We start from the raw sequence: 14,783 nt of genomic DNA on the forward strand, positions 1-14,783 counted from the left end.
CAGGCAGAATTTCGTGGGAAACCCACACAACCTGGAATGGGAACATATGCCTCCAGAGCAGTTCTGCATTTGCTGCTGTCAGGTGCTTAGGGGTAATGAAGGCTGCAGACTACTTTTTATGTTAGTTTCTCAATTATGGACCCCTGGTAAGTCTGGGTAATACAAAGTGGAGCCTCCAATATCTCTGACTGGTTATAAAGTGTTAGGAAGGATTTCCCCCTTCCTAGAGCCCAAGCAGAGATAAAATTCCCTTGTGGAACCAGTGAAAGAACTGTTTTAGTCTACATCTTCCCTGGGAGTATGACCCTCTGGAGGAACAAGATTGGTGTAGGGTCCCACTCCCAACTCTCAGCCTCACAATGGCCTCACTTTCTGTCCCCTTGTGGGATGTTAAAACCAACTAAGAGCACATGCCCCTAAGACAAGCTAATTATCAGCTCAATGGCCAAATGCACTGGTTTTTATGTCACTTTCATATTTAGCTACAGATATTTCGCTCACTACCCTGCAAGTTCAGTTGTACATTTTTTAAATGTTTTATTCAATTTTTTAAAAATATTTATTTTTAAGAGAAAGAGAGAGCATGCAAGCAGGGGAGGGGCAGAGAGAGAAGGAGACAAGGATCTGAAGCAGGCTCCCACTGACAATATACAGCCCAATGTGGGACTTGAGCTCACTAACCGTAAGTTCAAGACCTAAGCTGAAGTTGGATACTTAACCCACTGAGCCACCCAGGCACCCCTAAATGTTGTATTCAATTTTCTAGAGGTTTTATAGCAACAGGATTTTAAGGTTATCTGTTCCACCATATTATCAAAACCCACAAAAAAAAATTTAACATTACAAATAATTATTCCTTGGGGTGTCTGGGTGGCTTAGTGGGTTGGGCGACCAACTCTTGATTTTGGCTCAGGTTATGATCCCAGTGTCATGGGATCCAGCCCCGCGTCGGGCTCCACGCTGAGGATGGAGCCTGCTTAAGATTCTCTCTCTCCCCCTCTGCCCCTCTCCCCTACTCACACATGCTCTCTAAAATAAAAAAACTAAAAATAAAAATTAAAAAAAATAAAATAATGACTCCATGTTAGATGTCACCAACTAGGATGACCATGTGCTGTTTTCAACCAATCAGCTCCTAGTCCCCCAAATTTGCTTTACTGCTTCCCTCACAGCCCAAGTTTGACTAGCTGACTCCAATAAGGGAGGAATATGCCTCAGACCTGAATTAACCAGTAGAATCTCCTTCTGGCCCAGGGATGGAAGCTGAGTGCAATCAGAACACACCCCAGGACTGGTCTGAATAGAGAACGAGAAGCCCCATGGGGGGTTCCTATAGAGCAGATGTAACAAGGCTCATAGCCAGTATACTGGTGGGAGTAGCTGAACACCAGAGAGAGACCACAATGGGGAGAAGTGTAACCCATGACCAATACTGAGCCAATCCTGAGGAAGTGAAGCTGAGTCCAGGAGGCAGAAATCAGATCCCAGTACCACCTGTTGGAGCCACCAGATCAAGCTTTGACCAAATCCAGTCCTACCTCTTGATTTTTCAGTTCCATGAGCCAAAACATTTTCTTCCTTGTGTAACTCACTTTGAGCTAAGTTTGTCAACTAGAAGCATTCTTAGGGACATGGAAATTTACTAAGTGCTCAAAGTTCCGTAACAAAACAAAGTTTTACTTGCTTACCTGGATAACCAATTCCTTTGGCATTTGCATAGGGAACCCCAGAAGAACCAGGGCTATAAACAGGATTCATGATTTCAAGAACTAAAAAGGAAAAAAAAAAGTGATTTAGCCAAGCACTTTTATTCTCTAGTTTTTCTCCAACATCAGTCTCAAAATAGCAGACAGCAAGAGTCCCTCCTCTAGTCTACTAAAAACAAGGCATCTAAGGCTGCTGCCAATCTACTTAGAAAAGGAAGGCCAGAAGTCCTGAAGAGCACCCACCTAATATTGTAAACTTTCCTTCACAGCTTCTTCAGTCCATAGGAAGTTAAAGGGAAAAAGTGCTCTCTACGGCCCTACTTAAACCAGTGAAAAAAAAATCCTTATAATTTAAATGTCCTTATAACAAAGAATAGTTAAGTAAACCAGATCTATTCAGAATATGAAATATTGTACAGCTACTTTTTAAAGTGTTTAAGAACATGACTGACATAATGTTATATAGAAAAAGGAAGGGAATGATGCTGCATTATGTAGTATGATATCAAATCTGCACCCGCACATAGTATAGGCACAGGCATGTGTACTTCCAACACAAGGAGAAAAGATCTGGGAGAATATAAAAATATGAACAGAGACTGTCTCTAGATGGGGTGGGGTTAGTGTTCTTTCTGCACTTTTCTTTGTTTCTTAAATAACTTTTGTTAAATATACATATATTTTCTTAAAAAGAAAAATCAGCTACACCCCAGCAACTCTATTAACCCATTCAATGTTTTTTCACAATCTTTTTCCGTAAAGTTCAACTTACCCAGCTACAACCATGAATTTACCCCTTCCTCAATAGAAATATGATTCTCATCAGTATCTTCAGCAAGCTCCTCTGAATTCTATCACCCAAAGTATTTTCTGAAAGTGAGTTTAATCAAGACTATTCTGCATTCCTCGTCCAGTAAGTCACTCACACAAATTTACATGGTAGTAAGGATTAAGGGGGACCCTAAATTTAAAAATAAAAACACCACAGGGTGGGGGGATGACAGGTAATAGGTATATGGGAATTCTCTGTACTTTCTGCTCAATTTTGCTGTGAACGTAAAGCTGCTCTAAAAAAGTCTACTTAAAAAAATTAATAAAATGTACATGTATTTACTTGTTTAGTGTGTGCCTCCCTTACCACATCCCCAACTAGAAAGTGGCCCCATGCAGACAGCGAACAGGGACTCAGTCCTATTTACTGCAGCACCAATAACAGTATCTGGCACAAAACAGGTGCAAGTACTTGCTGATTTTCTTAAAAAACACATGCACCTTCAAATACTGTAGGTATCAAATTCCATTACAAAGACATATTGCAAAAATTAACTACCTCAAGGTCTCAGCTTACCCGACTCATTTAGCATATTCATAATCAAGCAGTTCAATACAGAAAAAAATATACAAGGTCCCATCCTTAACCTTTGTAACAAGTTCTAGTCTAAATTAGGAATAAATTAGGAACATCTCTGATTTGGATATTCATTATCTGAAAAACTAATTTTTTTTTTAAACTTCTAAACCAAAAGGCAGGTGCCAACTTTACCATGACATTCACAATTACAGGTAAAAGATAAATCTAGATCAGTACAGGCCAACAGTACTCTCTGCAACTATGAGGATGCTCTCTGTGCCTTCCAGTATGGCAGCCATTAGCGAAAAGTAACTACTAAGCACCCAAAAATATGGCTTGGCTACTGCAGGATCTGATTTTTAAATTTATCTGACTCAAATTTGTTTTTCTAAAGTTTATTTATTTATATAATCTCTATACCCAAGTGAGGCTTGAACTCAAGACCCTGAGATCAAGAGTTGCACACTTCTCTGACTGAATCAGCCATGCACCCCTCAACTTAAATTTAAATAGTCATATGAGACTAGAGGCTATCACAGTGAATGACACATGTCTACAATACAGATGACAGAAAATAACAGGCAGCCATAGAAAGCAAGCAGGAGAATTACTTATGTATCTTATCCCACAGTTTAAGAATAAGCAAATTGGCAATAAATAAATAAATAAGCAAATTGACAACTTCCAGTCCCTACTGTCCTGCACTTTTAACCCATTCTTAGTGGATGTACAACATAAGAATTGTGGAAACCCTCACAAATTCCATCCATCTCTGTAGCTCAACTATGATCTCTAGAAAGTGCATACCTTCCAAAACTGTTTCTCTATCCTGTGCCAGGATCTAATTTCATTTACTCAACTGAATTCAAGATAAGCAAAGCACTATGCAAAGGCCACAGAGGAAAAAAAGAAAAAAAAAAAAAAAAAAAAAAGCAAGTCACAGTCCCAGTTCTGAGTTTACAATCTAGGAAAGTGCTGTCCAATAGAAGTTTCTGTGAAAACATATGACAAGAAAAGAGAAGAAAAGAAAAGAAAAGAAAAGAAAAGAAAAGAAAAGAAAAGAAAAGAAAAGAAAAGAAAAGAAAAGAAAAAGAAAAGAAAAAAGAAAAGGTATGGCTACCCTATCCACGTAAAGTAGCCATTAATGGCTGGTTAGTGAATACTTGAAATGTGGCTAACACATGTAAGGAACCGCATTTTAGTTTAACTTCAACAGTCACACCTAGGTGATGGCTATTATACTGGACAACCCAGTCCTGAAAAACAAAAAACATGAATAATGGTGATATAGAACAAACAGTAGTAATAGCCACATTAAGAGCCATAAAAGAATAAAGTATTATGAGGGGTGAGGGAGAGAGCAAAAATTCAACAGGTGAGGGGGGGAATGAATGGTCAGAAAAAACTTGGATTACAGAGGTGATATTTCCAACAAGCTCTGGACAAGCAGGATCCCGAAAAGCCATAGAAGTGAGAAAATACAAGATGTACTTTAGTAATACTGGGCAATTGGACTTGTAGGGAATCAGCAAATATGGTTATGGAAGTGGGGCTGAGTAGGAGATGTCATGGAGTAGGCAATGAAGCTCATGAATAGCAAAACAATTTAACACAAGCATTACCATATGATCTGGTAATTCTACTCCTTGGTAAATACCCAAGAGAAACGAAAACATATACATCCACACAAAAATTTGTACACAAATGTTTATAATAGTGTTATTCATAACAACCAAAAATTTTAAATAACTCAATGAAGCACTGAATACCACAAGGCTCTCCTGCCATAAGGATCTCATAGTGTAAACCAGTAACACAATTCTGTACATTTGCCACTAAAAATGTACAGAATTGCACCTGAATTCTCAATACCATAAGTTCCAAACTACTCAAAAGTTACACTTCCTGAAAGCACTTTTACTTCCCCAGAGGCTAATAATGTTTCCTAGAGTGATTGAAAGTCTTTAATGAATTAAAAATTACAGGTTAAGAAAATATAACGAGACTGATAAAAAAAAAAAGGTTGCAGTTCCCTCTCCTATTCAATAAAAAGGCCTGAATAATATAAAGACAAAGTCCGTGAACTAATGTCAAAAAGATTCTTAGGTTACTTTTCAAATAATGAGACTTCCCCAAGATTCTGAGGCTCAAGGACAGGGAAAATAATTTTCTCAGCTCTGTCTCCTTGCATTTCATCAATGCTTGGCACACAGGTATCTTATATGTATCTTCTGAATGTTCTTGAATAAAACAACTAATAGAAAATATAACTTTTCACAGCAATAAATGTGAGATTGAGGGGTGCCCGGCTGGCTCAGTCAGTCGAGCATGGACTCTTGATCTCTAGGTTGTGAGTTTAAGCCTCATATTCGGCACAGAGCTTACTTTAAATATATGTATATGTATATGTATATGTATATGTATATGTATATGTATATGTATATGTATATGTATATATGTATATATATTTTTTCATATATATATGAAGTTGAAATGTTTACTTAAAATATAACTCAGAATTTAGGGGCACCTGGTTGGCTCAGTCGGCTGAGCACGTGATCCTTCCTTGCTTTTGGCTCAGTTCATGATCTCACACTTTGTGAGATTGAGCCTGGCACCAGGCTCTGCCAGGATTCTCTCCTCCATCTCTCTCTGCTCCACTCCTGCTCGCCCATGCTCTCTCTCTCTCTCTCAAAATAAATAAACTTAAAAAATATATAACTCACAATTGTTGAAAACTTCTGTTTACTGATTAGTGGATATGAAAGCCGAACCCACTGGCCAATCTTAACATCATCATCACAAGACAAACTATTTAACACTAACAAACCAAAAGGGGGCATTTTAAAAATCAAATGACCCAATTTCTTCAGTAAGTCAAAGGTCTGGAAAAAGGTAGAGGGGTGGGGAGGGCAGTTCTAGATTAAAATAGATTTACACATAAAAGTCATTAGTGGATTTTGTTTGGATTTTGATTTATATTGAAAAAAACTGTAAAAAGATTTTACAGTTATAAAAATGTCCTCTAGAATGCCCCAACTTTTGGGTTTGTCTGATTGCTTCATGGTGTTGCCCACCCTATTCCTCCAATTTGTCTGTAAACTGGAAGTTGGATGTATAGAATCTATTGATGCAGACTGTAATTTTTTTTGTAGCAGTACCCTTAGGTGATGCAGAGTACTTCTATCACATGAGGATGCACGTAGTGTTAAATAGTTTGACTTGTGGTGATGATGTTAAGATTGGCCAGTGGGTTTAGCTTTCATATCCACTAATCAAATATAAAAAAATTTTAAGTGTGCACACTCGTTCTCTCTTAAAACTTTTTTTTTTTTTTAAAGAGGAGAAAGTTCTCAACTCCCTCAAACTCTACTTTCACTACTGAGGTAGAAATTGGAAGAAATTCATGTATTTCTACACAGGAGTGGAAAGACTTCAAAGGCATATACGTAGAGTGGAACACAGATATCAGAAAAATAACTATTACTCTTTTAGGTTAGTGTTCTGTTGTTTTAAAAGTGCTCTCAACTGATCTAGAAAAAGAAGCTGTTTATGTGAGAAATAAAATTTCCCTTTAAACTACAGAACATACAAAAAATTAAAATATTTTTACAACGCACTTAAGTTCTTATTTTCCAATTCTAATCCTCTACCTCTACTACTAATTTTCTCAATGTTTGAAAATCCAACAATTTTGGCATTACAATTCTAACCATAAAGTAGAAATGAGTTGAAAGGCAGGTGTAGAGTAGAACAGTAACTAAAAATCCTAACAAATTTATCACGGCCTGGTAAGAGGGCAGGGGCAGTAAGAGCTACAGCAACAGATGGTGCTTCCTCCTGAGTTGCAGGCACTCGCCTCACACGCAGAACCCAATCTTTCCACTATTTCCAAAGGTAGGAGCCAGGAAGAGCGGATGCTACCTGCTCAACACTTTTAGCAATTGCTCCTCAAGGACACCCATCAGAAGGCACAGGCAGCTGGCTCTGTCTTCAACTCTTAAAGCCTGCGGGGACCTCTATCAAATCTTAGCTTCCATTTAGTCACAAACACAACTAAACATTAGTAACATACAAACCCTCCCACCAAAGCAAGCCCACTTTATAAAGTTATAAAGTTTATAAAGGGAAATCTTCACAGCGTGTACTACAGTAGCTTCAGCATTAGGAAAAAGAGCTTTAAATTGTCCAATTGGCTGTCAAAGCAAAAATAATCCATTACTTACTCACCAAAGTTGTAAAATGGATCCCTTTTACTGCTCACAGCAAATACTTTCAAACTTTTTTACGTATTTGAGAAAATAATCTCAATTACACGATGGCTTGAAAATTTTAAATGTGGAAATGAGACAAACCTTTTCACTTATAATTTTTTCTTGCATGCCACAAACACTCCCGAATATTTTCATGTACGACTTTAATAAAACATTAACTCATACGACCCATTAAGACGCACACTTGAGTACGCTGTAAAAGAAAAATAACGTTTGTGGACATGCTGCAAAGATTCACCTCTTTAAAGTTAACCCAGACTGGGCGACAAAACGTCCTTTCTGAAATTAAAAAGCCTTTCAAGCTGGAGGGCGAACACTAAGCTTCTGCCAGGCACATAGAATCATTTTTACTTTGTAGGTAGACAAGGTGACTAGTTTACACATTCGAAATGACTGCAACCACAAGAATCCCAAATCTAAGTTAGAGAAAACAACACCCTGCTGCCTCCCCATTTTTCATACGTTTTCCTGACCTGATCTAAGTCGGACCTTAAAAAGACCCAGCGAACATTCTTGTGCATGGACTCCACCTCTCACCGGCCACCTGGGCAGCAGCCCCCCACCACCCACACCGCACCTGCCCGCGCGCCAGTCCGCGCCCAGTTCCTCCTCCCTCGGGGCCCCCAGAGGCCCGGTCTGTCCCACCGGACAAAGCACAGCCTGGGTTACCGCCGCGGGTGCCACCAGGCCGTCCCCCCGCCCGGGCACCAAGCGACCCTAAGCCGCTGGCCCGACCTTGGCGCCGCCCCAGGCCGGCCGCACAAAGCGCCGCACTTCCGGCCGGCAGCGCCGCCGCCCGAGCCCGCCGCCCGGGCCCGCGCTCAGCCCCGGGCCAGACAGGGCGCAGCGTCCCGCCCCGCCCCCGCCCGGGGGCGCCCGCCCGCACTCACCGCGCCGCGGCAGCGGCAGCGGCAGCCTGGGCCTTGATGACCAGCGCACGCCGGCCCGGGGCGGGCTCGGCGGTAGGGCTCGGCGAAGGGCGAGCGCCGCGGAGACCTGTTCTGATGCGGGGGCTGAGCCGCGAGGCCCCCGTCTCCGCCGCCGCCGCCTCCCCGGCCCGCGCTTCCAGTCGCTCCGCTCCGCCCGGCCCGCCTCTCCGCAGCCCGCGCTCCCCGCCGACGCTGCGCAGCCACCGAGCCACCGACCTCACTTCCGCCTGGAGCGCGCCGCGGCGGGGACGCGCCGGGCACGTGACTGTATGGCTCCGTCCAGACTGGGGTGGCGGCGTGCTCGCTCCCGCCGGCGTCTGAGAGACGCCCGGATGGAATCTGCGGGGAGCACCGCGTGGTGCGACCCCTGGCTGGGCTACCCCAGGGTCAGTCGTGCGGAGCTTGTAAGGCGAGAAGCCCGAGCAGCTAGTGGCGCCCGTGGGGACGTCTGTGTTGACCTTAAGGAATAGGTGCTTACTATGGACTTTTTCCTCGCGCCATTTTTGCCTTTCTAATGCAATATGGAAAGAACGTATTGGAACATAATTACAGAATTGTACTGATTTCTTAGAAAAAATGCATTTCATTTCGTATTTTTAAAATACGTACGATCCTGCCACTGTACTGCAGGAACCTGTGTGTAAATGCAGAAGGCAAAGGTGCAGTGGTGGTGTGTGACCTGGTCCTGGCTGTGATGCCCAATGGTGGCAACTGAGTAGAAGGCTCACTCAGCACCCCCAGCCAGGGCTGGTGTGGTGGCGTGCAGGTGAAGTGCTATCCCACAGAGCGGCATGGGAGCCCGGCCTTGAACACCCTAAGGACCGTCGCAACAAAGCACGTCCCAGCGACGCTGGGGCACCACGTAGAGGCTGCGGGCATAGGCACTGACTGCATTCACTCTGCTAATCATTGTTTCCAGTGCTCTGCATTCCTTAAGTCATTTAATATTTGTGATAAATCATTTTACAATTGAGGGAATTAAGACACAAAGCGGCTGACAAGCTTTCAAGAACACGCTATTAGAAAGCCCACTAAGGATTCAAACCCCAACATCTGGCGTCAAAGCGCTTGCTTTTAAAGGGGGTTCTGGGGGCGCCTGGGTGGCGCAGTCGGTTAAGCGTCCGACTTCAGCCAGGTCACGATCTTGCGGTCCGTGAGTTCGAGCCCCGCGTCGGGCTCTGGGCAGATGGCTCGGAGCCTGGAGCCTGTTTCCGATTCTGTGTCTCCCTCTCTCTCTGCCCCTCCCCCGTTCATGCTCTGTCTCTCTCTGTCCCAAAAATAAATAAACGTTGAAAAAAAAAATTAAAAAAAAAATAATAAAGGGGGAGTTCTGAGTTTTAGTTTTCCCAGAACACCTCTAGCTACTTGCACGACATTAACAGAACCTACAAGGTCCTAGCCTGAACTGAGGGTCCGTGAGTCGGCTGTGGAGAAAGGTGGAGGAATCCTGAGATGCAGGCTGAGATGGGTCTCTTGTAAGGGTCTGAAGAGAGTTGGACAATCCTGTGGGCCTGTACTCAACAGAAAGAAACCAGCAGTTTATCTTGCTGACTGTGCAGGTAACAACCGGATCTGGAGGGACACTCACTATATACAGTTCCTAAAGACTCTACCTAGCATATCTGTTAAGAGTTCTGGGTACAGATTAAAGTAGTCTCAAAGGAGATGATTCCTGGCAAGCTGTAAATGTTGACAGTTGTAAAAAAACAATGTTACTTTTTAAAACATCCATGAGAATATAAACACTATGGTGATTCAATTCGCATTTTTTTCCATTTAAAAAAGACATGAGTAAATTCTATAACTAAAAGTTTAATTGCTCCTTTTTCTCCTTCCACTGCCCCCACAGAATTTTGCCCTAATATATTTGTGTGTTGAGCATCTTTTCTTTCTTTGTTTTTTCATTGTTCTTTTTTTTTTTCTTAAGTTTTATTTCCTTGTTTTGTGAGAGAGAATGGGACAGAGGATCCAAAGCGGTTTCCCTGCTAACAGCAGAGGGCCCGAAGTTCAAACTCACAAACCAATGAGATCCTGACCTGAGCTAAAGTCAGATGCTTAACCGACTGAGCCACCCAAGTGCCCCCTTTTCTTTCTTTCTTTCTTTTTAAATTACCGGTTTCTGTCAGGATAACTAGGAAATGCTCCAAGACCAAAACCTAAGTGTCTTCACACAACAGAATTTTACTTCTCACTTACACATGAAGTCAAAAGCAGGTGGGATTGTCTGAAAAACTATACAAACAATAAGAGCATTCAGCAAAAACCAATAATCAAAATGAAAAAAATATATAGCTATCATGTATCTAAATAACAACCAATTAGAAAATATAATGAAATGGTATAAAAGATCAATAGTATACAAGGATACTTACAGGATAGATAAATAAATACATACATACATACATACATACATACATTCATCAATAAATAAAGTGACATAATACCTAGCAATAAACTTTCATAAGAATTGCACAAGATTGGGGCGCCTGGGTGGCGCAGTCGGTTAAGCGTCCGACTTCAGCTCAGGTCACGATCTCGCAGTCCGTGAGTTCGAGCCCCGCGTCGGGCTCTGGGCTGATGGCTCAGAGCCTGGAGCCTGTTTCCGATTCTGTGTCTCCCTCTCTCTCTGCCCCTCCCCCGTTCATGCTCTGTCTCTCTCTGTCTCAAAAATAAACGTTAAAAAAAAAAAAGAATTGCACAAGATTGATGTGAATAAAACTTTGAATAATCCCTGAATGGCACAAAAGAACACTTAAACATGTGGAGAAAAACATATTCTTGGAAAAGTGGATTTAACATCAAAGAGATGTCAATGCTCCCTAAGTTAATTTACAAATTTAAATGCAATTCCTATAAAACGCCAATAATTATTTTTAACTAGATGAAGTGATTCTAATTTGCCTCTAGGAAATAATCAAGAAGAATTAAAAGAAAGAATCTGCCAGGAAAACTTTGAAAATAAAGAGTAATAGGGAGGGAGCTGGCAACTAGACCTACCAAATAAGAAAACATATTTAAAAGCCTCATTAAAGGGGCACCTGCCTGTCTCAGTCAGTAGTGCATCTGACTCTTGGGGTCATGAGTTTTAAAAAAATTTTTTTAAATAAAAGCCTCAATAAAGCAGTGTGTCACTGAAATACGAATACACAGACTAATGATATATATAATGTTAAACCCAGAAATACACCCAAATAATTTTGGGAAGCCACCAGGTATGAAGATCAATTATTCAATAAATGGCATTTGGACAAAAATATAGCCATCTGAAAAAACATAAAATTGGGTCCATACCTTACACTATACTAGAATTAAATCCAAATGAAGAAAGATATGAATGTATAAGAAGAACAAGAAGAAAACATGGGAAAAAATCCTTTTTAATCTTAGAGTAAATAAGGCCATTCTAACTCCTGTTCAAAATCCAAAAGCCACATTATGAAAAACTTTGGTTTGGCAAAAAGTGCCATGAACATAGTCAAAAGACAGATGATTAACAAGGAATAAATAGTTCCAACACATATGATAGACAAAGGGTTAATCTCCCTAGCATAGAGAACTTTCAGAAGTTAATAAGAAAAAAAATCCTACAATTCAATAAAAAAACAATGAGGGGAGTTCACAGAAAAGAAAGTAAATGGCTCTTAATCACATGAAAAAAATCCAACCTCACTCAAGAGAAGAATGCAAGTTAAATTTCTTTGAGATAGCATTTTCCCCCATTTGATTGGCAAGCATCCAAAAAATTGACAGTACACCTTATGAATGTGGCTGTGGGGAAGCAGGCACATTGCTAGAGTGTAGAAGGGACCACTTGATGTATTATGACAAGTATACACAAAATATTTGACTCAACAATTCTACTTCTGGGAATCTGTCTATAGAGATGCTTGCTGGTGTAAAATGAAATAGGCGCAAGTTCATACATTGCAGTATTTTTTAGAGTAGCAAAATATTGGAAACAACCCTAGTGTCCATCAATAGGGGACTGATTGGCTGGTTCATCTATACAATAAATTACTCTATAACTCAAAAAAGAAATGAGCAACCTTTCTATAAACTGAAATGGAGATACCATCAAGGTAGATTGTTAAATAAACAAGGCAAAGGATGGAACTGTTTCACAGGCTGAGTTGTGTTCCCCCACCCCTAATTCATATGCAGAAGCCCTAACCCCCAGTACCTCAGAATCTGCATTTGCAGATAGGGCCTTTAAAGAAATAGTCAGGTTAAAATGAGGTCAGTGGGGTGGGCCCTAATCCAATCTGATTGATGTCTTTATAAGAAGAGGAGATTAGGATACAGACAACACAGATGTATGGACAGCCATGTGAGGACACAGTGTGAAGGGGTCATCTACAGGCCAAGGAGAGAGGCCTCAGGAGAATCTAACCCTACTAGCACCATGATCTTGGACTTCCAGCCTCCAGACCTGGGAGAACATAAATTTTTGTCATTTAAGCTGTTTTTTTGTGTGGTATTTGTTACAGTAGCCCTATTCAACTGTGTTAAAGAACATCATGATGTTCTTTAACTGTTAAAGAACATCATGTAAAAAGGGGAAATGAAACTATGTATTTACTTGTGTATGAAGACAGACATAATTTCTAAAATCCAAGAAACTAACAGCAGTGATTTACTGTAATGAGGCTACGGACAGAGTGGACCCTGAGCAAATGGAAGACAGGGAAGAGATGAATAATTTTCAAGGTTTGTTTTTCCTTTGAAATATATGAATGTATTACATACTCTAAAATTAAATCATAAATAAATAAAATCTCATAAATTTGCAGGAGTGTAAAATGGTATAATCATTTTAGGAAAAAGTCTTGTTTCTTAAAAAACTAATCATACACCTGTCCTATCGCCTAATAAATTGTAGGTATCTGCCAAAAAGAAATGAAAACATACATCCATTCAAAAGAATTGTACAAAAATGTTCATAGCAGTTTTATTGATAATAGCCAAAAATTGAAAGAAGTCCACACATCTGTCATCAGGAGAACAGCTGAACCAATTCAGTAGGGTGCCTGGGGCCTGCTTACAATGGTTTGAACTAGCTCCTGAAAGCCAAAGGATACATTTTCAGGAATTTGGCAAGACACTTGGCAAGCACAATTATCAAGATTAGGTTATAGAAATTTGTTAAAAACAAAAGATGCAAAAACTTATCCCTTCCTAGTTATTGTGTTTTACTGTTGCCTGTGCCCTAAGGCTCTTTGAGGCTCTTTGGGGCTATTGGACCTGCCTGGCGGAAATGCTCTATAACACTAAGCTGCAAGAGCTTCCTTTCCTGCCTCCCATCCATGAGGTCACATTGTAGCCTGAACTCTGACCATGGTAGGACTATCTACGTCATGCAACTTGTCCAATAATACTAAACAAGGCTTAATTTATTGCTTGCCAATTTTGTAAACTTAAGAATATGATGGAGGGGTGCCTGGGTGGCTCAGTTGGTTAAGTGTCCTACTTTGGCACAGGTCATGATCTCGCAGTTTGTGAGTTCAAGCCCTGTGTCAGGCTCTGTGCTGACAGCTTGCTCAGAGCCTGGTGGCTGCTCCAGATTCTGTCTCCCTTTCTCTCTGCTCCTCCCCGACTCACACTCTGTCACTGTCTCTCTCAAAAATAAATAAACGTTAGAAAAATTAAAAAAAAAAGAATAAGATGGAGAAAATATTAATGTAGATTAAACTTCAAAGGGGATAATGTCTATAGCTTTCCCTTTATGAATAGCACAAAAAATTTAGGAAATATTTTTCTAATATCCAAAAACTACTATCCTACTTGGGAAAGAAGTCACTCATGTCATTGACAAGCAACCGAAGTTCCAATAAGGTTTTTTCACTCAAATCTTACTGTTTAATATAAAGGGAAATGTCAGTCTAGGTTATGAGACACCGTAACAATAAATTGCTGTTTTAAAGCATTAAATTTTGGGGTGAGTTGGTACACAGCAGTACATAATCAGAGCAGCTCTCTCTTGAACAGCAACCCAATATCAGTCCCACATTGTGAAATCAATCTAGTCATTTATTGCCTGCATTTTAGAGTGAACTAGACTGGAAAATAACAAAATAAAAGAGTGCCTAGCACAAGAGTATGGTTAAGTATTACTTTGTAACTCTTCATATGTATGTTTTTTTAGTATAATTTATTGTCAAGTTGGCCAACATACAGTGTAAACAGTGTGCTCTTGGCTTCAAGAGTAGATTCCCGTGGTTCATTGCTTACATACAACACCCAGTGCTCATCCCCAAAAGTGCCCTCCTCAATGCCCATCACTCATTTTTCATATATATGTTTTTACATATATTATGTACTAGGTTATGAAGTAAATTCATTATGTAGGCGATAGTCAAAAAGTTGGAAAATACTACTCTACGGTATTTACCGAGAAGCACAATTATTTGTTCACAGGTTACCAGCATCTTAAAACTGACTAGATAGTGCCAAATTGCTCTCTAAAGGTTTGTAATAAGCTACACCATCCGTAGTAAGATACAAGCTCTGATAGCTTCACATATTT

General features: G+C 40.6%; 1 protein-coding gene across 4 annotated transcripts in view; it reads right to left on the reverse strand.

Moving 5' to 3' along the window:
* Positions 1 to 8,455, reverse strand: part of FAM168B (family with sequence similarity 168 member B) — a 37,098-nt gene extending 28,643 nt beyond the window's left edge. For 2 of the 4 annotated variants that reach the window (XM_086718288.1, XM_025935215.2), the window contains exons 1-2: positions 8,222 to 8,355; positions 1,689 to 1,769 (exon numbers count right to left, since the gene is read on the reverse strand). In XM_086718288.1, the coding sequence (XP_086574414.1) occupies positions 1,689 to 1,758 (70 nt within the window). In that variant the 5' untranslated portion in view covers positions 1,759 to 1,769; positions 8,222 to 8,355. Of the gene's footprint in view, positions 1 to 1,688; positions 1,770 to 7,908; positions 7,931 to 8,221 lie in introns of those variants that run through there. The other 2 variants (XM_086718286.1, XM_086718287.1) reach the window with 2 other exon arrangements.
* Positions 8,456 to 14,783: the final 6,328 nt, after the last annotated feature.

This window comes from Puma concolor, chromosome C1 (assembly GCF_028749965.1).
Source record: "Puma concolor isolate L17-30 chromosome C1, mPumCon1.1.hap2, whole genome shotgun sequence".
Classification (NCBI taxonomy): Eukaryota; Metazoa; Chordata; class Mammalia; order Carnivora; family Felidae; genus Puma; species Puma concolor.